This window comes from Gamsiella multidivaricata (assembly GCF_025024155.1).
Source record: "Gamsiella multidivaricata strain RSA 2152 chromosome Unknown BC939scaffold_136, whole genome shotgun sequence".
NCBI lineage: Eukaryota > Fungi > Mortierellomycota > Mortierellomycetes > Mortierellales > Mortierellaceae > Gamsiella > Gamsiella multidivaricata.
In genome coordinates this window covers 81-25,567 of record NW_026251844.1, presented here as the reverse complement: position 1 = coordinate 25,567, position 25,487 = coordinate 81, and the positions used below count along the sequence as shown (strand labels likewise).

Below are 25,487 nucleotides of genomic sequence, written 5' to 3'. Positions count from 1 at the left end.
GCTAAATTTGATACTCACTCAAAAATCATCACCTTGGCCCGTGCACCGAACCCCCCCCCGCATGCGATTTTGTTGTATGATGCAAAACGTTTTTATTTTACTTTATTTGGCGCGCAAGGTGTCAAAGTATCGCCAGACAAGGTTCATCACTTATTCGAAGACGCGTTCCCTGCTCTGTCGGCATTATCTTCTGCAGCAGAATTTGTCTGGTCACGCAGAAGATTGCCACTCGATCCTTGACCTTGAACAGTCCGAACGCGTTCGCTGGTGCCAGGCGGATCGGAAGAAGAAACAGCAGTTGTGCCAGACTCTCGCTTTTCTGGATGATGGTAATACACATCATTGATGCCTTCTACTGCAGAATTCCTCTTGGAATCTTCTTCTGCTGCTGCTGCTGCTACCGTTGCATCTGGTTGCGCAGATGACGATGACGCAGCTGCAGTTTCAACAGCAGGTGTTGCAGGAATGGCCTGGGGAGCCCGACCAGGAGAGCCGCTCGTCGTAGCCGTTCCAACATCTGCAGTAGTCGACGTAGTATTCTTACGTCCGCCCTCAGGTCCCGGTATATCCTCGTCTTGTCCTCCTCCAACAAGATTGTCGCCTTCATCGTAGCTCTGTGGCTCATCCGACCCCTGAGTCGGCAACATCAGTGGTGGTCGTGCCAACGCTGCTTCAACGTGTTCATGTACATGATGCTCAGATTCTGTATCTGAATCCGTATAGTGTGCGCCAATTCTCGATTCTTCGTCTTGATTCGGATTCTTGCCCGCATCACCCTTCCTGAGCGGCAACCACAGTGTCGGTAGGGGTCCTGCCATTGCCGGATGGTTGTACTGTCGCATACCAGAGTTCAACACTCCAGGGAACAATGTCATCGGTGGCTGTCGGTAATCCGTGTACCGGTCGGGAATTGCCTGGTAATCATCATCCTCGACCACGCTCTTGGGGACAGGACGCTGAGTTCCCCCGGGCGTGACCACAGCCGCTGCGGTACCTACAACCACGCCGTTTCCTTTCCCGTTCCCTTTGCCGTTCGAGGCCTTGGACTGCTGGTTATTGACGCCATCGATGCTGATGAGAACATGTCCAGGTACTTGATTTGAAGATCCAATGGCAGCAGCTGTTACTGCAGAGGCCTCCTCCTCCTGAGCAGAATATGCATTATGGGCTCCGATCTCGGCCTCGAGTTCAGAGGGACGAAGGAGTTCGAGCGGAATGAACTCTGCAGAATCCTTGTACATGCCTGTCGTCCAGTACCAGAACCACACAGTGCCGATGGGAAGAGGTGACAACAAGGCTCCGAGGATGTAGGATTGCTTCAACATGAAGAGCCCCAGCATTGTCAATTGGAAAATGAGCAAACCCAGAGTGATGCGGTTGTAGACCATAGGCCAGGTTCTGCCGCCGGATTCATAAGGATGAAAGAAGACGTAGAGAAGCTGGTACTTGAAGACAACGTAGCCCAGAACAAAAAATATCACACCAAACACGAGGATCAGAGGCTTGATGCACGAATAGATGAGCACAATGACGAACATCAAGGTGGCATTGGAATAAACGACTCCATGGTGAAGCTCTGGTGGTGCGCGTGCCTCAGCGTAGTCGCGAGGGGTCTTGGACAGTATGCCGCGGAAGGTCTGTTCGATAACATCACCGATCTGCAGGAGCTGAAGTGGGAATAAGCCGACGCCCTTGAGGATGACATAGTTAACAAAGAAGGGCGCAACCCGAGGAAGTGAAGCCGCCAGCAGAAGCGTCAGTTCGCCAATGTCATGGTAGACCTTATTGACAGCCTGTGCCCAAGTTCCAACGACCGTGAACACAAGGACGACATTGAAGAGGATGAACGTAAAGTACTTGTTGTAAAGCGATCGTGCGACTCCAGAGCGCGACTGAATGCCCTGGGACTCACAGAGGGCCCCCAAGATCTTGGGTACGACAGCCAAGAAGACTGTGACACCAACGGTGGGCAAAAATCCTTGGATCAAGGACTTGAGGACTGGACTGGCCGCCGCAATCTTGGAGACACCAGGGATCAGCTTCTCCAACGACTCGAGGTTCAAGAAAGATGAGAACACACCAATCGGTCCAGACCAGAAGAAAATCAAGAAGAACACTGTTGTGTTCACAACGACAGATCGGACGCCAAGCTCGCTTGGTGGGAGGTTCAGATTATCCCAGAAGACGTCGCGTGGCTCTGGCGCGAGAGTTGTTTCGCACGAAAGCGTTTCTTGAGTGTTGACCGTTTGTGCCAGGGTTTGCTATCATTGATAAAAGGAGGAATTCGTCAGAATTTGCTACTAGATCATGTTCGCTCTTAATGCTGATCATCATAGGACCCAAGCTAAAACTCCGGAACTGGCACCTACTGCGGAACGCATGTCCTCGAAGGTGACGAACCCGATGCTAGTGGTTGCAAAAATACGCGACAGGCGCATCTTTTGGACGGCCCTGTCGAGTGTCACAAAGATCTCCCTGCAATGATCGATCTTGTCGACCTTCTTGCCGAAGAGTCCCAAGAAACCCAGTCGCATGGTTGGTCTCTTTTTGCCCTGAGGACGGAGAAGGGATGAATTTTCATTCGTGCTCTCGTCGTGATCCTCATCCTCTGCGTGAGCGTCAGTGAGAAGACGGTCGTTGTCAGCCAGGACCTTGTCCGGATCATATCCTGGGAAATCCGAGGGATTGCCATAGTACTTTGAATAAACATCCTCAAGCATCCTTAGGGCGTGAGCGCGCTGCTCAACCATCCGCTTCAGTGTTCTCACATGACGGCATACATGCGCGCTCTCCACCGTTCCGGCGCCCAGGGACTCATAAAACGTTGCCAATGCACGGTCGTTCTGAAGATGAGAGGGCAGACCGACGACCATCACAGAACGGTTGGTGATAGAATTTGAACGCCTCATCATGTATTTGCGTCGGATGGCGATATAACCCTCGTACGTGTGCCAGATGGCGTACATGGTGAGGATGGAAAAGACCCACGTGAAGGTGAACTGGGTGAACAGATAGAGAAGCGAAGTGCCCTGGAATTCTGTATTTCCATCGAGATAGGATGGTACAGATCCGTCATCGTCTGGGTCATTCGGGTATGCTGGACCGCTGTTCTTTTCGGCGGAGTAGTAGTTGACAGGCAAAATGACCAAGAGTCCAGGGATCATACAACACGAAAACAGTTTGATTGACATGTGGTAGAACCGAAGCAACTACGGGAGACAGGGCAGAACTATCGTCAGCACCATTGCGCAAAGGTGATTGCAATATCATACTCCTATTTAACAATCCCAATGTGTCGCGTGAGCCATTTCTATAGCACTTACCATCGCTGCATCAAGACCGACGCAGTCAAGCACTTCCGCCTCCGGAATGCGTAACAACTGTGGGATCCATCCAAAGAACGTTGTTGAGAGGATAGGGGGAGTGTGCCTTTGGTATTTGTGGGAAAAATTCAGGAACAGGAACAAAAATAACGGTCAGCCGTCTTCCCTGTTCCAACCTTGCCTATAGTTGACAGTAGGTGAAGGAAGAACAATCTAGACACGGCAGAATCTTCCATTCCCATGCCTATTGCTGCATGGTTTTCCTTGCCATGGTTGCAAATCCATCATCTCTTCAACGTCATTATCCTCTCCCGCAAAAACATTACCTGCGGAGCTTTGTGCGAGGAGCAAACATGACCACCCATCGAGTTCTTAGTAGGCAAAAGAGGAAGAGGGCTGCAAACCCCAGGGCAAATGAAATCACCAGCTGGCCTGTAAGACCAGTCGAGTTGGCGGTCTTTTTGCCTATCAGCGCGTCAATTAACCATTGCGGAGAAAAGAAGACACCCACCAAGCGGCATTAGACATCGTGTTTCCCTCCGTTGAGCATAAAGTGCGTGAAATACGCATGGGTCATTTATCCGTCGAGGCGCTCGAGTGTTACCTGGTTTTATGATTCCATAGTCTGAATATGTCTCCTCATATCCGTAATAGCCTTGAACCCTAGCAATGGAGGGCACGTCAAAGGGCCACAAGGGTCAGGTCGTTTGCTCGAACAAAAGGAGTGTGATCGAGACTGAATGAGACAGCCGAACAAGAGCGCGCTAGTGAATTGCTGTTGATTGGTTGGGTACCTGAAGGACGACTGAGAAAAGTCCATGGCGGGCGAGTTGTGTGCTGATCTTTCCAGAACAGGTGGTACCTATTGAATGGGCGAAGGCGGGGTGTGTTTTCAATGAAGGGAATCAAACGAGTGAACGCAGGGAAGAGAGAGCGCCGCGTGAGGGTATTGGGCAAAGGCTAGACTACTGTTCTCCGCGCTCTTTTATATATATTTTTAGCCCCTCTTCTTCCGCACAGCCCGTCCCTTTGATCGATTGCAACATCATATTACATGTCTACAGCCACACATTGCGGCACTGAATGAAAAAGGCGCCAATTCGTATCCGCGTTTCTCGCGCAGTTCTCCCAGCAACACATAACCGCGACCATAGACGTGTGTAGCAAAAACGTTTCTCTTTATTCGATAAAAAGTAGATCGTTTGCTCAAGACTCTGTCCTTTGTTGTTATATATGTCCTGTCCCTCTTACTCGTCCTTAACCAGCACCTTTTCCAGCCTGAATGCATCCGAGACTTCAAACTGTGGGTAGTAGTTCTCGCACTTCTCTGCCACGTTGAATCCATGCTTCTTGTAAAACTCTAATGCCTCCTCGTTGTCCGTCTGCACATGCAAATACATCTTTGCAATCTTGGGTCCCGTCGAAGGCGGCAACTCTGCATTCTCGATGATGTGCTCCAGTAATTTGGACCCTAGTTGTATGAACAGTGATGACCACTGAATTAATAACTATTTCCCCCCCCTTTGCGATATCGTGTCGTAGCATTGTCCTCTTCCTGTTCAATCGATTCAAGAGATCGTACCCAATCCAAGGCGACGGTATGGTGCGAGGACTCCCAGAGTCGCAATATAGAGATTTTGCAGGGATGTCGACCCAGCCACATTTTCTTTGCGACAGCAGACAGCGCCGACACAGACGTCGTTAAAGTAGACTATCAGGCAACAGCGGGTAAACAACAGCCGGTTAGAAAGATTGTTTATATCCACTGTCGTGTCGCATCCGATTCGCTACCCTGGGTAACATCCAGACACATACTAATCTTTGCAAACTCGCCAACGTCGAGCACGTCCTTGTAGAAGCTAGCGGTATAAACAACCGGGAAAAGAACTGTGTTCAGGCGCTTGAGCTGACCCAGGTTGTTGGGTGTGATGTCACCAAGACCGACGCGGAAGGCGGCGGTCTTGGGCTTGTTGTCTTCAGTCGTCATGGTAGTTGAGGCAGCGTTCATGTCGATGGCTGGTGGAGTCATGTAGATGCGAGGGAGACGTTGTTGGGAAAGCAGAACGGAATGAAGAACAGAAGGCGAATCAGGTCTGGAACGAGCTAGGTCCGCATGTGAATATGGACGCGACGCCAGGGGTGTTTACTCTGCGTGGCTGGTCGTGTAAAAGAACAGTCATGGTCGCGGTGGGAAAGTGCTCGCTTCAAAAGAAGCATTCCTCACTTCTCACTTCACCTAGAACCAGCTTTCCTTCTTAAACAACGACTAGACTACACAATATCTTGACTCTCATCTATTCCTCATCGTTGATACCACGACCAAATTTACTGGCTTTCATTTTTTTTTCTATTGAATAAAATGAGAAAAAAAAAATCCGAGCATTGCTGGCAAAGGCAGAATATAGCTTATGATATCATTCCTTTTGGTTTAATAAAGACAGCAACCGTTCTACTTGGAGATCCTCTCCAAATAAGCGTCCCATCCGGCTTCCTGGTACCGCTTCGCCTCCTTGGCAGGATCTCTGCCCTTGCCATAAATACCGCGTCCGACAATAATAACATCGCATCCACGATCGTACACGACCTCCCGAGGGTGCTTCCACTGCTGACCAAGCCCATCGGATGTCTGATCCAGTCCAACACCGGGCGTCATGTAGATAAAGTCATCGCCCTCCTTGTCCTCATATCTTTGCATGGCAATAAATCCAACGACAAAGTCCTTGTACTTGCGTGCCAATTCAACCGTCGTCTTGGTGTAGTCGCCCTTGGCCAAGGTTCCTGCAGACGACATCTCAGCCAACAAGAGTAGGCAGCGGTTCAAGGGGAGTCCCACCTCGCGAAGTCCCTGGATGATGCCCTCGCCGGGAACAGTGTGGGCGTTGGTGATGTCGGACCAGGAAGCGATCTTGTACACACCAGAACTGTACTGAAGCTTGACAGTATTGCCTATCGTGGTAACGATGCTCGTCAATATGCCGAGTTGAGCCACGCTTAATTGGATTATACTCCACGAGGAAGACCAGCGATCATGGGTGGCACCACTAACCAATATCGGCAAACTTGCGGTCCTCAAAGATCATAAAGTCGTGCTTCTTGGCCAACGCCGTGAGCTGGTCCACCAAGTCGTGATCAAAGTCATCAACGACATCGATATGGGTCTACATAGTTTTGCAGTAAAATAATTCACAGATCAGCATCCTTACCGGATTCGGCGCATTTTCTTTTTGCTAGAGAAAAGATAGGGGTGTCAGATTAGCCAATCCTGGAGGGGGGAGGCCAATACCTTGAGCAGACAGATATAAGGGCCCACTTTGTCTGCCAACTCGATCAGTGCTGCCTTGGAGGTGAGATCAGCAGCGACAGACAAATTGGACTTTTTGCGCTCCATGAGCTCCAAAAAGGCCTTGGCCGTGGGGTTGGAATGGAGCTTGGAGCGCTCGAGATAGGACTTGGAAGCAGACATGGTTGGAAGAGAACGAATGGCAAAACAGCGAACGACGAACAACGAACCACTGCGAACAAACTGCTTTGCCCTTGAAATGGAATGAGAGTGTTTTTGAAAGTGGCTGTAAGCCACTTCTTTGTCATTGATGCATGTAGAATGTTTGCGCAACGCCTTGTAAAAATTATTTATACTGCTATCTCTGAATATATTCCACTGTGAATAGCTCTAATCCCTGTACCTGTCCATAAAGTCGGCATGGAAGTTCTTGATGCCTGAACAGAAATCAGCAAACAACTCAGGCTGGGGCAAGAATGTGCTACGGAAGTGGGCAGTGCCCTCGACCTGACCGAATCCTGATCCAGCAACCATGCACACACCAGTCGACTCCAGCATGGCCATGCAGTAGAAATGATCAGGCTCCTTGCCTGCGGCTCTGGCAGCCTCAATGGCCTTCTTGGGTAGACGGATCTGAGGGAAGAGATACATGGCGCCGTCGGCAGAGTTGCATGTGCAGCCCTCGAGGCTGTTGAAGGTCTCCTCAAGGATCGCGGCGCGCTTGATCAGAGAGGAGTAAATGTCGTCGTACTCCTTCTTGTACTGCTCGTACGATGGGTCGCCCTTCTTGGGAGGGTCAACCATCAAGTCAACCATGATCTGTCCCTGGACGTTAGGGCACAAGCTGATCGACGAAATCTTGTAGATTTGCTCCAGCACAGTGTCGCACAAGCCCTCGCACTCAAAGTAACCTCCACGACGACCGCACTCGCCAATCATGCCCTTGGAGATGGAGTGATACGAAATCAGCTCAAAGCCCTCATAGTCTGAGCCCATGGACTTGAGAACCTTCTTGAAGGAATGGAAGGGGCGGTCCTTAGGTCTGTAGATGTTGGTCTGGTAGACTTCGTCAGCCAGAAGGATAACCTTGTTCTTGCGGCAGAATTCAATAATCTCGCGCATGTTGTCCTCTGTCAAACACTGTCCAGTGGGGTTGCCGGGGTTGATGATGACCAAAGCACGAGTCTCAATGCCTTTCTGGACAGCCTCATCGAATGAGCGTTGAAGCTCCTTAGTCTATGGTTTATCGATTACGATAACACAAGCTAGTTAACTCTTGGACCTGCTTTTCATAGAGCGGATCAAATTCCCGACGAAAAATGCCGTGATTACTTACGGTGAGGCCCCATCCCTTGGACTCGTCGAGATAGTATGGCACTGGGTTGGCATCCAGGACAGCCAGAGTGGCGGTATAAAGGGGGTATTGTGGGATAGGGATCATAATGCCGACCTTGTTGTGCTCGATAATCATCTCGAGGGTGAGCTGCACACCAGCAGAGGCACCCTGAGTCAAATAGATCTTGGAGGGATCGGCGGCATATCCATCACGTTCAGAGATGAACTTGGCGACGTTCTCACGGATATGAGGAATACCCTGAGAATGAGAATAGGCACCGACAGAGCCAACGTGCTTCAAGAGCAACTTTGCACGAGCAACGGCGTCACTGGGGTAGAGGCGCGACACGATCTCGGCGTTCTCTTCCTTGAGCAGCTCTGGGTATTCAACAAGCGACGCAACCTATCGAGCAGGTTGAGCGTGAGAAGACGGATGGCGCCATTTATGGGTGGTTAGCAACGGGATTGGCTGACATTGTCAAAGATTATCGTGCGGTCATTGAAGTCGCTCAATAAACAATCAAAGTCAGCGTCTCCGTGGGCAAACGGAATGTTGAGTCGCACATACCTGGCGGAAAAAAGTGATGGGCTTCTGATCCAAGGCTTGGGGGTTGCCAATGTTGCAACCGACGACACGCGAGAAGGGCAGGTTAACACCCTTGGCGAGCTCCTATGGAAGATAAAGACATGTCATGGGATGGAACAACATGTGAGTGTGAAGCGGATTCCAATTGCTGGTGGGAGCGTGAGAGGGCGAATGCATAGTTCAAGGATCCCTGTTATGGTTCGATCCGACCATAACAGAGTCATGTTTCTCCGTTCCAAGACCGGACATGGTCAAGCGCCCTTGTGCATGTTGCACAGTGTGCGACAAATTGCTCGTTATTGTTGTTGTGGTTGTTGGGGATGCATGCGCAATATTAAAACAGGACTGCATGTAGTCCGTTAATAGCTCTCCGTGCCTGTCGATGTCCTTTTAAAGGTTACATCACGTTCAGTCCTGTCTAGTCCTGTCTAGTCCTGTCTAGTACTGGCAGACCACCCACGGCGGCCTATTTTGGGTGCATGGTATCTGTGGGGTAGGGCTCTGCTTTGCAAAGTACGCGTGGAAAAGAGAATGACTCTTCCTGAGTCCAAATCCCAGGAGCCACAGCGTAATGAGATGGAAAACGGCAGAAGGGCTGTGTCATAGCCGTCTGCTGCTGTCTTTTAATTGTTGTTGGGCTGCTGAGGTACTGATCGTGGGAAGATTGGGCAGCCAGGTGCGGATAATTCCATCTCCATTCCTGAATGTGTGCGACAGTCATTGGACATACATTTTTGAGCTCTTCAGATCGGATAGCGAGCTCACCGCGCACGGCGTATTGGGCCTCGCGAATCTGCTGATTCATATTCTTGCTGGTGAGAATCTTGTCTGCAAGGGTTGCCGGGGGGGGGGGGGGGGGCGATGCAAGTGCCATTGTGTGAAAGAAGAAACGGAGAGGTGTCAAGAGAGAAGGAAGAAGGTGTTAGTTAGATTGACTGGAAAAGGAAACAGCAATTGAAGGACGAGACATAGTCCTGAATTACGCTGGACATCCTGGTCAAGCAAAGCAAGGCACAGGAGGAGAGTTCACTTACTGGGGGTGAGAGAGACGGTCATGGTGCGGGATGTGGTGGAGAAGGACTTTGCGAAGCGGAGGGTGTTGAGGGTAGAGACGGTGCGATGGGCTGCCAATTGGCGGAGGAGGACTTTGGAGGCGGAGGAGCACTGCAGGGAAGCCATTGTATTTATACGGCGGAGGGGGAGGTGTTTCCAAAGTGGGGTTGGGACCTAAATAGAATAGAATAGAGAAACCAAAACTAAAATAGCCGGGATGGATGTAGAGATTGGGGATCAGGAAATGGATCGAGTCCAGGGGAAGCTCATCAGTCGAGGCGGACACGGGAGAGGACGAAAAGGGCGGAGACGAGAAGCAGTCGGAAGCGACACTTTTGCGTGCGTGCGTGGGGTACGCAGGGTGGGATGTAAAAAACAACACTGTGCTTTGAGCGGGCAGAGGCCTGGTTCAGCCCCTGCCTGCCTGCCCCATTTGATTGGCCAGGCCCGGAAATGACTCGACGTGCCCAACTCTAACCCGCTCCACACCGCCTCCACTTGGCCCTGCTCTGGATCCCCCCTCCCTCCTCCTCAGGCCCCACGCGGGGACCATGATGCGAGGATCACCATGCGTTGTCATACATGCCACGCCATCAATCCGTATTTCTGCAGCACTCACTGACCTGGAAACAACCCTATGTACAAGTCCACTTGAATTTTTTATTTTTTATTTTTTATTTTTTTTTTTTTGAGGGAACTTTACGGAGCATTGAAGCCTTGTCCGGACCAGAAAACTGAAAATGACAGAGAAGAAGCCTCTGACACGACCCACCCTCCACCCGGAAACCCCCATCCTATGCAACATGTATTTGTCCCTCGACTCAAAATATTAAATGAACCCTAATGTTTCCTCACTGCATGCTTTTTTGGACCACCTCCCCTCATTTCCCATGGTGGTGGGTCGCACGGTCCATAGCCCAAGGCGTAAACCTTGTATCCAGGATGGAACCCTATCTAGTCCATGTTAGAGGACTACATCTGTGTTAAGCATAAAGTCCAACATTAGCAGCATGCTCCCTGCTCTCTGCCACATTCATGGATAGAACAGGAGTGATCATAATAAGCACCACAGCATCGTAATCCAACCACACGATTTAGTCAGCGCTTCTGAATAGGCTGTCGATCCTTCTACAACAACAACAACAACAAAAAGAATCGCTTTAAGCATGTGTCTACACTAGAGATCATTCCTAAAGAAGGATGTTTATTTCTCGGCAGAGACAGGATGCAACCTCGGATTCCCTTACTGTCCAAGCAAAGACATCCCCAAACCCCTGGATGCGCATATACAAAATGAACAAAAGGCTAACTAAAGCTCCACCAACCAAATACCCCATGTACCGGAGTCAAAATAACTGGGCCCTCTATGCAAGTGTGCATGTGTATAGCTTTAATGACCATGGATATGGAGTTGGGTATTGGGTAGAAAAAAGAAAAAAAAAAAAAAAAAAAAAAAAAGAGGTGAATAAAGCCTTGGTGCCTCATCTCATGCCCAATATATGGCGCCAATTCGCAAGCACTAAGTACCATTAAGTACTGCTGCCTCACGGATGCGAGCAGGTCGTATCGACGGTCACCATTGAATGTGTCCATCCAAAGGAACTCCCCCCATGTTCGTCTCGACAACACACCCCGCAATTTCTGCATTTACTGACTCGCAGTAGAAGTTACCCAAAAACGCGTCCCTTGTTCCTTGTCAATTCTCAATTGATATTGTGGCACAGCTCCAACAGTCTCATATCCATACCCTCCAGCTTGTCCAGACCCCGATTCTCCTGCAGTCGAGTCAATTTCACTGCTTGTGTTGTCCTTCGGATTCTGGATATAGACAAGAGAGTCGCCCACTCCCATTGATGGAACCCAGCTACCTGCGGGGACCCTCCTCGATTCCTTCACCAGCTGGAATCGTGCCAAGGTTGCAACGACCATCCAGGAGACCATGGATCCGAACTTTGTTCATGTACTGTACAGCAAACATCAAGGGCGTACGACCCATGCCTCAAACGGATCTCCACGAGTTTCAAAGTATCGTATTCATCACGATGGCGCCAAGCTGACAGTTTATTTTTTATTTTATTATTTATTATTATTATCATTCTTCTTCTTTGACATATTTAACAACACTACGACTTCCGCATAGTAGGCTGAATGCTCTGTCGATGTGAAAGCCTTGAGGACTGGCCACTCGACAACGGTGGCCTCCTTGGCGAGATAGGAGAAACGGGCGAGACAGGTGAGATAATGGAATTCGAACCATGCTGCGAAGCACTCGGTTGTGATGGTGTCGACAAAAAGTCTTTCCCGGAGCTGCTTCTCGAGGGCGTAGATGATGTGTCTGAATGGGAATGGGAATGTGGATATGTGGGCGAATAGGAAGAGTCGAACAAGGATGGCGACGACCCAGTTGCAGATATGGGTCGGGATGACGCCAGCGCGCCGCCAGATGGATGCTGTAGGTTCTGTGTAGATGACGACGGCAAAGGAGATTCTCCTTCTTCGAACCTACTCTGTCCTGAAGGTGGTGCCGAAGTAGGCGATTCTGATGTCGAAGGCGATTGAATCTGCGGCTCTGAAGTCGCTGTGGTAATTCTGGGTATAACGACAGACAGCCTTGAGGCTGGGCTAAGCGAGTTGCTTGCTGCAGCGGCAGAGATATCATTGGGATCTAGCTCAGTCGATGGTGAACCTGGGGGATCAAAGGGCGAGGTCATTTTCCCAGGAGCACCTGCAAACACAGCCTGGTTGGTATGAAAGGATGCGGCTTCGAAGGAGTGACCATCACCCTGATGGGACTGAGTTTCGAGATCGGCCATCGAAATAATGGAGCCATCTCTCGTCGACATTGCATCCACAGACTTGGAGCTCTCTGCAGCGGTACGTCTGCCATCGTTGCTGCTCTTGCGCCGCTTGCTGAACAGCGCACCAAGAAAACCAAGTCGGTGCATGTCCTGACCTGGCTGATGGTACTCAGGCCCCATCTGGTATAGGTACTCGTCCTTCTCGTCCTTCTCGTCCTGGATACTCGACGACAGAACCATGTGTCGTTCCCGGTCGCGTCCCATCATAACCCGCGCACCCTTCTTCCTCTTTTTTTCCTCCTCGTCCCTAAGTTTTTTCCTCCGCCGTGCCAGACCAAAGATAAATGCGGCTCCAAGGATAACAATCATGGCGATAATCGCACCCATCCAGGCGGGAAACTTTGGGGATGTTTTCCCACCATTCTGTGATCCTCCAGCTCCCTGTCCTTCGTCAGGGTCTACGCCTGAGCCAGTACCGCCGCCTCGCTCGATTCTGGAAGGCAGGCAAACAGTGAACCCCGCATCGGCGCGTCGCTCGATTGTATGTTCTTGTGACTGAAATTGTCGGACAATATCCAATAGAGACTGTCTAGTGCTCCTCTTCCTCCGGTGGACGATCTTGATATCCACAGGTGGCTCGTCGCAACGCTGAGAAATACATTGCATGTAGGATGTGCAGTTGTGGAAATTCGGTAGTTGTTCCCTGCATGTGCCCGCGCCGGCGCTAGAAACGGTCGGGTCACAATAGGATCCTTGCTCACAGTCGCCTCGGAGCTTGAACACATCCTGTCCGGCGCCCACACCAGGGAGGAAGCCGGTTGTGTCGTTCAATCGCTGGTTGGCGATCGAGACTAGAGTCTGGAACAACGGGTCCGTAGTCGCTGGCAAGGGTATACCAATGCAGGTCTGACCAAGTCGAGCGGGTCCTTCGTAATTGACAGGCTGTCCATCGACGCCAAGAAGAGGCGGGGATGGGTTTGTGGTATTGTCATTGGTGGCAGTGGATAGCGAGAGGATGAAATGAGGAAGTGTCGCTCCTGTACTGCTGGTGCTATTAGTAGTGCCGGCGGTGGTATTTCCGGTACTGTTGCTCTGTCGAGAGAAGGGTTCGAGGCTGTAGCGGAAGCCACGGGTGGTCGAGAGCGGTGCGCAGAAGAGACCTGTTGGTTGAATGAAGCAACCCAGGGGATCGCTGGTTGCGTTGGTGGATGGACAATGGGGAATGGGCTGCAGTACAGAGATGGGACCACAGCTGGGCTGGGTGGATGGAATAGCCGTCAGCGATGTGGTTGCCATGGTTGCTGATAGAGAGAGTCGAGATGAACACCGCTTAGGAAGGGGTGGATGCAATCCAGGGAGACCCACAAAGTGATGCAGACTGAGACGGATAGGGCGTGGGTGTGAGTGTGAATGTGAATATGAGGATGGCAATCAATCAAACCCTGGGTCGATTTTTTTTTCTTTTTTTTTTTGGCCTCCCCCCCTCTGGGCGCCAGTAGTTTCCCGGTAAAGTTCTTCCTGCCAACCCCGCCAACGATCATCTTTGGATGCTGGAAAAACGAAACGGACTAATTTCAATTTGTGAGAGCACTTCATTCCTATCTTGTGCTTTTTTCAATAGGCGCATGCCCTGCTCGCTACCAAATAGGGCTGTGGAAACCTCTCTTTCCTTCAATAGTGTCCATGCATGTTTGAGCTACCCGCTCCAGTTTACGCCATTGCATATTCAACTCAGCCTCGCTTGGGCTTGCCTCGTTCTCTCGGACCTCCAGATCCTCTTGGTGCGGAGGCAAATGGACTGTATTCGCTGTGCTCGTCATGCTCCCGGACTGGAGGAAGCGTGCACTCGCTCGGGAAGACCATTCCGCCGAACGCTGTCAGGTGACCGGGATAGTAGTAGTGGAACTGCGGTGGCGGGGGCATGGGATGCACACGAAACCCCAGCTGGAGGAGCATATGTTGCGCCTCTTGAGATGGTCCTTGATCCATGGAGCTTCTCGCTGGAGGTCTTCTGGGCTCTGGTGTCATGGTAGAACGATGGCCTTGAGCCCGTCCTTGATTTGCTTGAGGCGGACGATCCATCACATAATACGGCTTAACCTCTCTTTCGGGTTCTATTCGACGTAAAGCAACGAGTAAGAGAACAGGTGTGAGTGTCTTGAATCGAAATACCATGCAAGTTGTCATCCATGCTTGTCAAATAAAATACTTTCACTTGCCTCTGCATAAATCTGCGGAATCTGCACGAGGCATTGACGCAGCGGCCTGTCGCGGAGGGGACTCCCAGCATCTCGGTGTGCCTATCATGGGTCCTGACAAGCGCTCAGTTGGCACTGCGGCTTCGCTTGGAGAAGGCTTCATGACGCCCTGAACAGGTGGATCTGGAACTGCAGGGGCCGGTCCAGGGAATATAGCGGGGATAGCAGAAAGGGCTCCGAGTGTTTGAGGAGAGACTACTGGTGCTAGAAGGAGGGCTGCTGGTGCTGGAAGGGAGGCTGCTGGTGCTGGAAGGGAGGCTGCTGGTGCTGGAAGGGAGGCTGCTGAAGCAGCAATAGTCAGCTCTGATGGAGGAGCGTATGTTGGCGGAGGATGCGCAGAAACTGCGCGCTCCACAGGGCCTACAACGGTCGGCGATGGCGAGGCGACTAGGGGTGAGGTCGAGAACCCTGGAGTACTCTCAGAGCCGTCAATGTTCTGGCCTGTGCGGATCGTTGACTTGTCGATGGTGCTAATGTCGAAGGACATTGTCGAGTGCAAACTTGCGTCCTCCTCCGCGGACGACGGACCATGCTTATGAGAATCCAGTCTGAAGTCTGATGGCGCGTGAACGAATTCGTCGATGATTGTGTGGACGGCCTTGTCTAAAAGGATCAATAGAAGGACCCGAATGACCTTATGCGATCAGTCGTGCGTCCATCACTTCGGCCGTTTGAATAAAAACACGCGATAACGTACATGCCACTGAGCTACCCTCGCATACGACATCTTCGCTATTGTTGGTGAGCTTCATGACGAATGTGTAGAGGTCCTGTCGGCCCGCCTTGTCCTGTTCTGCAGACTGGGCAGCCGCGAACAATTGATCGCGAATGTCGCTCAACGTTAGTAACCTGCTCGACAGCGGCTCACTGAGATGCTCCTTGGCCAGTTCGTGCTCACGAAGAGTGTAAAAGAAGCGCGTTAGCTGAATGAAGGCCGCCGTGAATGATTCGACATGGCGCTGGGAGAGGTCGTCGCCCCCAGTCTTGTGCTTGCATCCAAAATCATCCGACTCCTCCGTCTTGGCCTTCAGATCCGATATTAAAAGTTAAAGCGACCTGTCAGCTCCAAGTGGGGGTTCGTACGTTAAGGCTTTTGAAATTATATAGTACTTGTACACCACTTACAGTTGCGTACTTCTGCGACATGAGGCTGTGCAAGGCTTCAAGCTCCTTCAAAGTATCGGCTATAAAGGGCTTTTTCTCGATAGCCACAAGCTGGTCCGATTGCATCTCCTTCTTGAGAGACGGGTCCTGTGCAATACGCTGTTCATTTCCTTCGATCCTTTTCTATGTGATCGAGTCACAACGTTTTTGACAAGAGCCGTTTATCAGTATCTATCATAGCAGTGTGATTTAGTCTCAGCACTGAAAAAAGTGCCTGAAAAGGCAGTTTAGCGTAAAGAAAGTAGACATGAGTCGCTTACGAGGCGTTTCGCCAGTCTATGCAGTCTTCTCTCGATAACCTCGATATATGGGTTGTCGCTCCAACCTGCACTTGTCCTGGAATGGCTCTCGTCTTGCGGGTCCTTTATCACCTCGCTCTGGACCGGAACCAAATTCAAAGTCGACTCGGATTGTTCGCTCGTGCGGTTAACGGGGGTTGCGACAGGATTTGAGGTGGTAGGCCTGGTCTGGTCGCTGGCCCCGATAGCGGGGGCTATGGCAGTAGCTGCCTTGCTCTCTCTTCTGCATGATTGGTTCTTCTTCACATATTTGTCCGAGCTCATGTTTTTGAAAACACTTGTTTGAAAGACTGGATTCGATAAAGCTAAGGATATCGCGCAGAACCGTGCAAGCCCAGTTTGGTGGCGCGATGGTGGTGACGCACAATTCCTTGACCAGTGCAGCACTGTAGGTGAAGTCAGTATTAGGAAATATAGCTTGAGGCGATGTCCTCCTTTGCGAGAGTTGATCCTGAGGAAAGTAGAAAAATGAAAGGTACGTGGCAGTGATTAAGGAAGAAAAAAAGAAAAGGGACATTTAATCGGTACAAAGCGACCGGGAATCGTGACAGTCGCACAGCGCAGCGCAGCACAGCACAGCACAGCACAAACGCGAACACGCGTGAAATACAGTTGGACATTCAGTTTTATTCACATGGCCTTTTCATCACAGCTACGAAGCCCTGGTCTCCTCCGTATCCTCCTCCTCTTCACCCTCCGAGATCCTTGTCGGATGTTTCGTCCTGTTGAACACAACGGCTTCCGATGTCAATGTCGACAGAGGCTGTGATTCTGGCGTCGAAGCCGGCTGCAGGGGAGTAGTCGATGACGATGATTCAGAAGTAAGCGTGCGTAGGTTCCTCGACGATGGATGGCCCTGCTGTCGTTCCCGTCTCGACTCCGTATCCTTGGGGCCGAACAGCTTGCCTAGTCCAAACAATCCACCACGCTTTGGTTTCACAGAAGGTGGAGGTGGAGGAGCCGGACGAATACCGTCATTATCCTGTGCGTCGTTATCCACAATATCTTGCCTCGAGGCTTCAGGACTATCATCTTCATCGCTGTTCGTGAGCTGCGAGATTTCTTTTTGGTGAGACAGGTTGCTTCCTGTGACGTTGGCCGTGGGGGAGGCGTTAGAGTTTGTGGCAGTTACAAAAGTAGAGCCGGGTATTGGCAACGAAGTTGGGGCATGATTATAAGATGATAGGGGTATAGATTTGGGGGCATGATGTTGCGGCAGCGGTGGGACATATAGAGAGTACAATGGCTGCTGTTGGACGGGTTCAATGGCTACTACTGTTCTTCCGACATGTCCAGGGTCGTTGATTTCCATGATATCTCCTGAAGCCGCAGTTGAAGTAGACGGCGATCGGAATCTAGGTCGGGCAAAAAAGGATCCACCTGCAACTAGCGGTCCTGATGGCGTCCTGAGCGAAATAGCTGGAACAGGTGCAGCAGGAATTGAAGAAGAGCCAGAAGGGGGCAAGGGGGTTGGTGGACTGACTGCGACCTTTGGTGGCAAGAACATGGATCCGGATATCGGACTAGGGTATCTCTGGGCGGGTGTGCCTTGCGACAGTCCGTCCTTTCCATTCTCTTCAAGAGGCGGCGGGTGCGGTATATTGCTGAACCTTATCGAGGACGACCGCGATTCCGTCAACATACTTCCTCGAGGAGCTAGGAACGGATGTTTGAAGCCCGTAGAGGTTGCTGCGGTCCTGTGGTCTCCTTTTTCCGAAACATCGTTCGTATGCGGCAGCGCAGGGTCGCCAGGAGGAACCGGTCGGTAGACCTGGTATCGGCTTGTTTCGTTCTTGTCGTCCGAGATCACGATCTCGCAAAGCTGTACCTTGATCTGCGCTCCATTAGGCCCCATCACCATGGCCGAGTACTGTCCTGCAGTGGATGGATAGAATGCCGTCGTTCCGCCTGCAATCGTGCCATTTTTAGTTGTGCCAGGCACAGCCAGGTGATGATGTCCAATCATGCTCTGAGGCCTCGACCTCTGCGCAGCATTCGAAGCTCTCCTCTTTCTCTGCATCAGACTTTCTGCCCTTGGGTTCAAAGGCGAGCTTTGGAAGACACTGTTTGTAGTGCTAATAACGCTGGGTTGCCGGAAATCTCTACTGATCCTACGGATACTGCTGAAAGGCGAGGCGCGCATGTCTGCTGCAGTTGGCTCTAGTTCTTCATAAGTGATGGTTCCGATGATATCTGATGTCGAGGATCCAGGCATGTGCAGAGGGACCACAGGCTTGGATGTCTGGAGCAAGAGAACGCCGCCACAGATGACTAAGAACCCGAAGCAGACAGTGAGGATATCGGTGACAGAGGCAGCAAACCCTTGGTAGAGGATTGCCGACGTGATAATTGTAGTCGAGGTAAACGTCACGTAGTATGTGGGTGTAACCATGGCTATGCGATCACAGGAGAGAATGTGGAGTTGCGCGTAAGTTTCATGGGTCGGTTTACCGCAATAAAATAATAGCTGGACATGGCATGTAGTAACACGGGCGTATGGGACCCTTACCAGTATTAAAGAGATTCAGCGCCTTGTTGAGATAGTTGATCTCTGTCAACAGCGTGATGACCATGAATACGATCACAAAGTAGATGAACCAATTGTTAAATTGCGGCTCGCCCGTGGAGATGTTGTGTACAATGGCCGCGCCCAGTGCCTGTGTCGCTACTACGGAGAGGGATCCGATCAAGGAGCAGACGCCGATGTAGATCATCATGTGCTCTCTCCCCCACTTGGGACCCGCCTTGAAAATCAACGCCAACGAAAAAATAATGATGAATATCATCCAGACAAGGAAGCCCGGTTGAACCATGTAGTGTTGGAACTCCTGGATCGTCTTGACAGCAGCCTGCTCAGGGGCATGTAGAACTATGATGGTGGCCCCTATGATGCACTGCGCGCACCCTACTTTTCCTTGGAGGTTGAGTCGTTCGCGCAGAAAGATGGAGGACAAAACCGCGCTATTGTGTTGCGGCGAGGAAATACGTATGAATTCGGTTAAGGACTGGAATAGAAGTTGCGTGTTTCCAAGAATTGATCGCATGCTTATTCGTTACCAGATTACAACGCTTAGAGCTCCCAGGGGCGTCACCAGAATTGGCTGCACAAACGCGTACGCGACAAAGTTGCACACTTCTCCCGCAACCACTACAATCGAGGAGAATGGATAGGTGATCAGGATGGAGGGTGCGTTTTTGACTGGATATCCGTGAGCACTTCCGCATCATCAAAACTGCACTGTCTAACTGCCAGTTGCTTACTCATGAGCATTCCTGTCCACCACATAACGGACTTTAGATATGCGTGTCCCTCTCCAGCGAGCATTCCGTTCTTGGTGCAATTGATCAAACCCTTCTTTTTGAAGACAAAACTGGTCCCAATCAATACACCTAACATAATGGGTGTTAAAAACCAGCCAAAAAGAATGTCAGCCTTTCGTGCCAAAAACGCGATCCTTTTCTTGAAAAGATCATTACGTCCGCGAGGAGAACTGACCACTTCCGACCGCCAGAGATAGACCAATGTACTTCGCGGTATCGCTCGTAGTCTCAGTTCCTCCATGTGGGGCCCCCGGCGAGCTCGGAGGCGTGGACTCTCCCAAGGTGCCATTGATAGAAGCTGTGGGTGTGGCCGATAATGATAACGAGGTCGCGACTGTTACCAACGTGCTCAACACAGTCGAAGTGGCAAGATGTGTTCCTGACAAAGACCCAGCTGTTGCCATTACTGATTGCGATAGTGGGATGTGGATATTACAGCGCGTAAAGGGGATTAGGGGGTAGCGTGGAAGGAGTCAGGGTCATCAAAAAAGAGGGGGGAGGGACTAAAGTGTCCAACGTCCTTGATTCGATCCAGTCAGGTCACTGATGTTCGACACGTCCTGGAAGAGGATGCGGGGCAGCAAGCAACAAAGGAGGTGCAAAGTGAGTAGATGGTGGGAAGAGGGAACGAAGGTCGGGCGAGGGAGGGCAGGCCGTGCAGGGGAAGCAGCAGAGACACACGAACGCGACTGGAACCAGGAGAAAAAAAAGAAAGGAAAGGGAAAAAGACGAAAGAGGAAGAGGACGTCAAAGATGAACATGTCCCTGTTGTTTCTCGTCTAGACCTGCCCCATCCCTCGCTATTGGCCTTGTGCTGTTACTGGACGTCTTTACCCATGGCAGTTCCGACCCCTTTCTCTTTGACCATCCAGGGCATCGAAACAAACCAAAATAAACACCAACAAACAACTGTATTCGTCCAGTGCACATGCAGCCCCTGGTCTGCCATTGTGACCTGGCGGACCTCGAGTGCATCGAAATGGTTGGAGCGTAGAAAATGCACGCTGCATGTAGTCTAGTAGTCCCTGTCAGAGCAGCGTTATATCGATACGGATGTATGTCGACAAAAAAGGGGGATGATGACCATGCTTGTCGCACAGAGCAATAAATACAACAAACATGCCCAACAGAGAAAGGATATCTATCCATTGCTGTCCTAATCGAAGATTGGGTTGTCACCTGTCCACTCTCGCGAGACTACAAAACGTTGCGAGAGCTCCGTGAAATAGGGGTTACCTCTGCTTGTCTGGATAGGCCAACTGCGATGATAAACAACCTCAACGAACACAACGCGAGGGAAGGGGTAGTCTTCGTTCATTCTTGGTCACAAACCATGCGTGCTTTTTTCTCAGCAACAACCGGCAGCAATGCGAATGGCGTTTATTTCAATGTCTCCAAGGAATGCAAAGATACGTCATTTTTTATGAAAATGGGTCGAACATACCCAGGTCCGTATTCTTGCCCTTGTGCTGCGAAGTGTTCTGTCCAAGCTTGCTGGCACCACCAGTGTTTGTAGGCTGTAAAGGCATCATGGGTGAAAGAGGCATCATGCCCATGCCTGATGGCGGCCGTACGGGTGTAAAGACGGGTGTAGATGTCATACCCATACCAAAACTCATGCTGCTGCCTCCGTTTTGGTTTTGAAATCCACCTGTGGCGCCCCCTGTCATAGGTTGAATGGTCGGTGCCATGGGTGCTGCCGATTGGAAACCTCCAAAAGCCGAGGATGCCGAAGAAAGGTTACCCAGAGTATGTGATAATGGCGGAGCACCAGCTGGCTTCTGCTGAGGCTGCGAGAATGGTAGCCGTGCAGACGAGGAGTTCGAGAGCGGCTTGCTGAGCGGGGGTATAGAGAACGAGGACGTAGCCCCAGTAGGGGTCGAAACAATGCTGCTGGTTGTCGATCCAAAACCGCTGTGGTTCTGCTGCTGGAAAGTTGCGTTGTTGGTTGGGGTCATGGGTCGAGAGCCAAAGTTACCCATGACAGGAGAATCCCCAGACGTGGCACCAAACATGCTGGACGTCGCAGGCTTCATGACAGGCGTACCTGCCGTAAACGACATTGGTCTAGAGGTTGCTGAGGGGAGTGAGGAAGCCTATAGAACGAGACAATCGAATGTATATTAGTGAGTGCTTCAATCTTAGGCTCGCCAATAACACACTGGTGTGAAATAGATCTCTACCATATCTCCAAACATGTCCAGCGACGAATCCTTGGAGCTAGAAGGAGAGAAAGGATTGTCCGATGCAATCTTGAATGGGTTCTCTGAAGCAGACTGGCGGTTTGAACTGGGTGACATATTGCCGATAGTTGGTCCCGATCCGCCTTGAACCAGCTTTTCAAAATCATTCATAGTTGAGCCTGCACCGTTTGCCACAGTCGCTGGGTCAGAACTAGCGGAAAAGCTTTTTGTCTGGTCTTCCAGTTTCTTCAAATCCTGAAGATGGCGCAGATGCTGTTGATGAACCTTGGTCGAGAGCTCTTGGATTGTTGCCATAAATTTCTCAAACTAGATGCGTAGAAGGAGAAAACGGTTGTCTCGCGTAAGCATAGCCTTCGGACATATGCAACTATGCGCATAGAAAGTCGTAGGTGACATTACGCACCTGATCTGCCCTGAGATTTGGGCCGAGCGCCAAGTGCCAGAGGTGCGGAAGAATGCTGTTTCCGATAATCTCCTTGTCCACGTATTTGCCCATCTCCTGGTATACTTGAAGAGTGGCCATCTAATCCGCGGTCGCATGGGTGAGAAACTGAAATGTCCTTGACGCCAACAAAGCATGGAGTCTATCGGCTCCCATAAATATCTTACCGTAACGTTTACTTCACGTGTTTTAATGTTGCGCAATAGAGGAATCAGCTTCTCAGTGATCGTGAACTACAGGAGAAGAAAGAAAGGGTTTAGCAACTTCTTCCAGCAATGATAGACTGCGTACTTGAGAATGCCTACCTTATCCAGGATCTTCATAATGGTAAGGAAGCACAGCAGCGTGTTCACTTTGACAGACAAGGTGGTCGTTTGAGAGAACAGAGTCTACACGAAGGAAGAGGTCGGTTAGGCTTGGTCTCATTGCTCGTGGAAAGCAGAGTGAATCGATGCAATAGGAACACTTACTGAGATTCGCGGGAAAAGGGATGCCTTAACGGTCGTGTAATCCAGTGCCTCCATGATGCCGGGAACGGTCTTAAGGGCCTTTTCTTGAACAGATGGAGGATTCTTGGGCTCCAGCGCGCAGTAAACAAGAGGCATGATATCCTCCTTGAAGACAGCTCCACTGGCCTTTTCATGCAGTAGCTCGATTTTTTCCAGAAGCGTCAAAAGGTTCTGCATTGGCTCCCGGACCAGGAAGATAGGTTTCAGTGAAGGTAGGACCTTTTCTTCGAACTCCTTGGGTGTCATTTTTTGAATGATATAGAATACGTTCGGTAGTGTATATGGCAGCAGAGCATGATCTTTAAGCTCATCCAGAAGACATGGCAAAATCTAAATGACCAAACGCAACTACTGTGAGAACAATGAAAATCGATGCAGATGACAAATTAAGCAGTGATTGACATACCTTCCTATAAAGGACACGCTCCGGGAACTGGGGCAAAACTCGGAGCAAACCCTTCATGAACTGGCCCTTGTCATCCCTTGTCTTCTCCGCAAAATTCTCCATGTATTTCATGGTCGACACGAGGATGTTGTCGAAAAACTTGCTTGACTGAAACTCCACGGCATTCATTCTCATGCTGGGTTCCCTGGTAATAAGGCGCGTCATGGCATCTAACAGAATAAGCAATAGACGTCAGCGTTGAGGTAAAAAGCGATCCGGATTGTCCTTTCTCGGCAGATACGTACCGGCCAAATGGGCGGGAAGCTTCTCATATTGTTGCTGACCGATCCTCTCGATTTGCTGGCGATAAGAATTCAAGTTGCCTCGCGTTTGGAAAAGAGGTGTTCCTTTGTTGAGAACAGAATATGCTAAACAGCCGATACCGAACATGTCGTTGGAAGGGTCCAGTCTCTGGTCTAGCACATATTCCGGAGCCTGGTAATTGAGATCTCGTTGGCAGTAAGGATGTAGTTCATGATCATAGTCCCAGTATTCGACAGGTGTTGGGACATTTGGATCCCGCGAAAGAAACGTGCTGAAACCGAAGCTATGAAATGTTGATTACGAGCAAACGTCGGTTAGCATCAAGAATAATTTAGTCCGCTAGCAGTAAGTATGCAAAAATCGGTGCGCAGTGCCTTACCCTGCCATCTTCCAGTCTCCCTTCGCATTAACAAAAATGGCGTCCGGCACGAGATTTCCATGAACGATCCTGGCATCATTGTGACAGAACTGCAGTCCTTTTCCGAGCTGCAGTAGACCTTTTTGAATCTACAGATAGACGAGAGGATTCCAGTTGTAAGAATAACCTCCTAGTCCATGGCGGGTGACTCCATTCTTAACAGTTTCTAGTTAAGCGTGCGGCTGCTACCTCCAGCTCATCCAGTTCGAATTTGCGGATATCTTCCGAGACCGATGCCAGGTTCTCATAGTTTCCAAGTAGATTTGAAAGTGACGCAAAAATGGGCTCTGTGGCAAATGCGATAGCTGTCCTTGATTCATCCACCGGTTCGACGACCTCCAGCATACAGGGATGCCGCAGTCGGGCAAGTTGACTAGCCTATGAGACATCAAAGGTAGAGACGTAAGTTTCTGTTGAGGATATCCCAGTATCCAAATGAGGAGTCTTTGGACATGGGTCTCTGTGGTGTAATTCAAATTCTTTCAATTGTATCCTGATAGTAACTACATCCAGAACTTCATTCTCGCATGGCCATCCCTCCAATGATGTTGCGACGATTTCCTGTGGTCCTTCCAAGTAGCGAATGGCTCACTTCAAGTTGGGTGTTATTCCGCTGATATGTCCATGGTTCCTGCGCTCCTGGGATTGTCGAATGGAAGTAAGCATTTGGTCCTGCGTGTACCTCTTTCTTTAGAAATTCATAGACGCGTTCCTGATCACGTTTCGAAGGTACTTGTCTGCGGAGGGAGGAGATGCTGTCGACAATGTTTTTTTCGAAGATCTATAGTAATTATATAATAATATGAAGACAAAAACAAAAAAAGACAGGCGGGACATGGTTTCGAAGTCAAGGATCATATAGACGGGCATGTACGCCCTGGATAATGAGGATTGAGAGATGTCCAGAAGGAAATCGCAGACAACAAGAGCAGCAGCAAGGAATAACGCAACATAAAAGAAAAGCATCAACAGCCCGCGATCGCTTGGCTCATCCAATACATTGCATGAGCAAGCGTCCGAGGCGATCTGACACGGTGGAATGATACGAAAACAGCGACCTCTTGGCCAGTGGTGCGCTTGGTGCCTCGATGAATCTTCCATAGTCCTGCACTGGCAATCTGGCCACCCACTAAATGATGCAAAGTAGGTTTGCTGGTCAGTTTCTGATTCAGTTGGAAGCAGGGCTGGGTCCTGGGGAGAGGTTGTAATTGTGGGACGAACAACAGACCTTCGTAGTTTTTGGTGATGGCGTTTCCCATGGTGCAACCGCGTTCTCCACGGGATTGCAAGGATGTGTAGGCGGGGGTGCGTGGGCGAGTGAGCGAGTGAAGGTGAGTGCAGCGAGCGAGGGGGAGGATGAGAGCTGTGCGGATGGAGAGTGAAGGAGGGAGATGAACCGATGGCTCAGACAAATGCCACAGTGTCAGTCAGATACGTCCTGCGCGTGCCCATCTTCTTCCCCCGCAATGCGCACCTTCCAGGAACCGACCAATGATTGGTTAGGGAAAAGATAATTGGCCTATCTCCCCCCACTCTCTCTCACTCCTTTCTCTTCCTCGCACTCTTCTCGTCCCCCACTTTTTCTCCACACCCACCCACACCCACCCCTCTCCTCTTCCTCTTCCTCTTCCTCTTTCTCTTCCTCTTCCTCTTCCTCTTCTTCGTCCTTGCCCTGTCCGTCCCCACCTCCAAGCACCACACACACCCCACTGTCCAATGTCACGGCGAATTGAAGAAAAACACTCGAGGTACATGTATTTCCACTTCACACATACGAATTACCCCTAC

At 50.5% G+C, this 25,487-nt stretch overlaps 10 protein-coding genes across 10 annotated transcripts; 1 reads left to right on the top strand and 9 right to left on the bottom strand.

Annotated features, from left to right (window-relative positions):
- Positions 1-74: 74 nt before the first annotated feature.
- Positions 75-4,281, bottom strand: BC939DRAFT_469949 (uncharacterized protein). Its single transcript, XM_051558065.1, has 6 exons — positions 4,118-4,281; positions 3,928-3,986; positions 3,650-3,788; positions 3,324-3,429; positions 2,370-3,209; positions 75-2,261 (listed from the first exon to the last, which is right to left on the bottom strand). Exons 1-6 carry the CDS (start codon positions 4,141-4,143, stop codon positions 147-149), a joined length of 3,285 nt encoding a protein of 1,094 aa, XP_051406278.1. The 5' UTR covers positions 4,144-4,281; the 3' UTR covers positions 75-146.
- A 289-nt stretch (positions 4,282-4,570) lies between these two features.
- Positions 4,571-5,310, bottom strand: BC939DRAFT_404148 (acyl-CoA N-acyltransferase; the record flags this gene model as incomplete). The annotated part of the gene is made up of 3 exons (XM_051552789.1): positions 4,571-4,794; positions 4,906-5,034; positions 5,139-5,310. The coding sequence occupies 3 exons, from the start codon at positions 5,308-5,310 to the stop codon at positions 4,571-4,573; spliced, it is 525 nt and encodes a 174-aa protein (XP_051406277.1).
- Positions 5,311-5,772: 462 nt separating this feature from the next.
- BC939DRAFT_404161 (orotidine-5'-phosphate decarboxylase) lies at positions 5,773-6,786 on the bottom strand (the record flags this gene model as incomplete). Its single annotated transcript, XM_051552790.1, has 3 exons — positions 5,773-6,269; positions 6,370-6,481; positions 6,607-6,786. 3 exons carry the CDS (start codon positions 6,784-6,786, stop codon positions 5,773-5,775), a joined length of 789 nt encoding a protein of 262 aa, XP_051406276.1.
- A 98-nt stretch (positions 6,787-6,884) lies between these two features.
- Positions 6,885-9,329, bottom strand: BC939DRAFT_511638 (pyridoxal phosphate-dependent transferase; the record flags this gene model as incomplete). Its single annotated transcript, XM_051561102.1, has 4 exons — positions 6,885-7,839; positions 7,940-8,341; positions 8,507-8,596; positions 9,240-9,329. 4 exons carry the CDS (start codon positions 9,327-9,329, stop codon positions 6,994-6,996), a joined length of 1,428 nt encoding a protein of 475 aa, XP_051406275.1. The 3' UTR covers positions 6,885-6,993.
- A 2,340-nt stretch (positions 9,330-11,669) lies between these two features.
- Positions 11,670-13,838, bottom strand: BC939DRAFT_469943 (uncharacterized protein). The gene has a single exon (XM_051558064.1). It carries the CDS (start codon positions 13,669-13,671, stop codon positions 11,701-11,703), a length of 1,971 nt encoding a protein of 656 aa, XP_051406274.1. The 5' UTR covers positions 13,672-13,838; the 3' UTR covers positions 11,670-11,700.
- BC939DRAFT_469941 (uncharacterized protein) lies at positions 13,837-14,918 on the bottom strand. The gene is made up of 2 exons (XM_051558063.1): positions 14,595-14,918; positions 13,837-14,489 (listed from the first exon to the last, which is right to left on the bottom strand). The coding sequence occupies exons 1-2, from the start codon at positions 14,734-14,736 to the stop codon at positions 14,107-14,109; spliced, it is 525 nt and encodes a 174-aa protein (XP_051406273.1). The 5' UTR covers positions 14,737-14,918; the 3' UTR covers positions 13,837-14,106.
- Positions 14,919-16,748: 1,830 nt separating this feature from the next.
- On the bottom strand, positions 16,749-17,788 carry BC939DRAFT_469938 (uncharacterized protein; the record flags this gene model as incomplete). Its single annotated transcript, XM_051558062.1, has 1 exon — positions 16,749-17,788. The coding sequence occupies exon 1, from the start codon at positions 17,736-17,738 to the stop codon at positions 16,749-16,751; it is 990 nt and encodes a 329-aa protein (XP_051406272.1). The 5' UTR covers positions 17,739-17,788.
- Positions 17,789-18,329: 541 nt separating this feature from the next.
- Positions 18,330-19,493, bottom strand: BC939DRAFT_404138 (magnesium transporter; the record flags this gene model as incomplete). The annotated part of the gene is made up of 4 exons (XM_051552787.1): positions 18,330-18,490; positions 18,606-19,057; positions 19,154-19,244; positions 19,358-19,493. Coding segments are annotated over 4 exons (840 nt in total), but the record flags the coding sequence as incomplete, so codon positions are not given.
- A 123-nt stretch (positions 19,494-19,616) lies between these two features.
- BC939DRAFT_469936 (uncharacterized protein) lies at positions 19,617-20,107 on the top strand (the record flags this gene model as incomplete). Its single annotated transcript, XM_051558061.1, has 1 exon — positions 19,617-20,107. A coding segment is annotated over one exon (263 nt), but the record flags the coding sequence as incomplete, so codon positions are not given.
- A 593-nt stretch (positions 20,108-20,700) lies between these two features.
- BC939DRAFT_469934 (kinase-like domain-containing protein) lies at positions 20,701-25,090 on the bottom strand. The gene is made up of 13 exons (XM_051558060.1): positions 24,928-25,090; positions 24,746-24,828; positions 24,382-24,480; positions 23,889-24,077; positions 23,661-23,788; positions 23,263-23,564; positions 22,979-23,187; positions 22,534-22,902; positions 22,369-22,452; positions 22,231-22,296; positions 22,025-22,144; positions 21,601-21,927; positions 20,701-21,513 (listed from the first exon to the last, which is right to left on the bottom strand). The coding sequence occupies exons 1-13, from the start codon at positions 24,956-24,958 to the stop codon at positions 20,839-20,841; spliced, it is 2,682 nt and encodes an 893-aa protein (XP_051406269.1). The 5' UTR covers positions 24,959-25,090; the 3' UTR covers positions 20,701-20,838.
- Between the last annotated feature and the right edge of the window lie 397 nt (positions 25,091-25,487).

Bases quoted from the DNA above. Each gene is read 5' to 3' on its own strand.
- BC939DRAFT_469949 (XM_051558065.1), bottom strand. From the start codon at position 4,143: ATGGACTTTTCTCAGTCGTCCTTCAG. The intron at 3,987-4,117 runs GTACCCAACCAA...CTCCATTGCTAG, and splicing joins TTTTCTCAGTCGTCCTTCAG to GGTTCAAGGCTATTACGGAT. The intron at 3,430-3,649 runs GTAATGTTTTTG...CAAATACCAAAG, and splicing joins CCTCGCACAAAGCTCCGCAG to GCACACTCCCCCTATCCTCT.
- BC939DRAFT_469943 (XM_051558064.1), bottom strand. From the start codon at position 13,671: ATGGCAACCACATCGCTGACGGCTATTCCATCCACCCAGCCCAGCTGT.
- BC939DRAFT_469941 (XM_051558063.1), bottom strand. From the start codon at position 14,736: ATGAAGCCTTCTCCAAGCGAAGCCGCAGTGCCAACTGAGCGCTTGTCA. The intron at 14,490-14,594 runs GCAAGTGAAAGT...TACGTCGAATAG, and splicing joins TTCCGCAGATTTATGCAGAG to AACCCGAAAGAGAGGTTAAG.
- BC939DRAFT_469934 (XM_051558060.1), bottom strand. From the start codon at position 24,958: ATGGGAAACGCCATCACCAAAAACTACGAAG. The intron at 24,829-24,927 runs GTCTGTTGTTCG...TGCATCATTTAG, and splicing joins CATCACCAAAAACTACGAAG to TGGGTGGCCAGATTGCCAGT. The intron at 22,903-22,978 runs GTATGTCAATCA...TTGGTCATTTAG, and splicing joins AGCGTGTCCTTTATAGGAAG to ATTTTGCCATGTCTTCTGGA.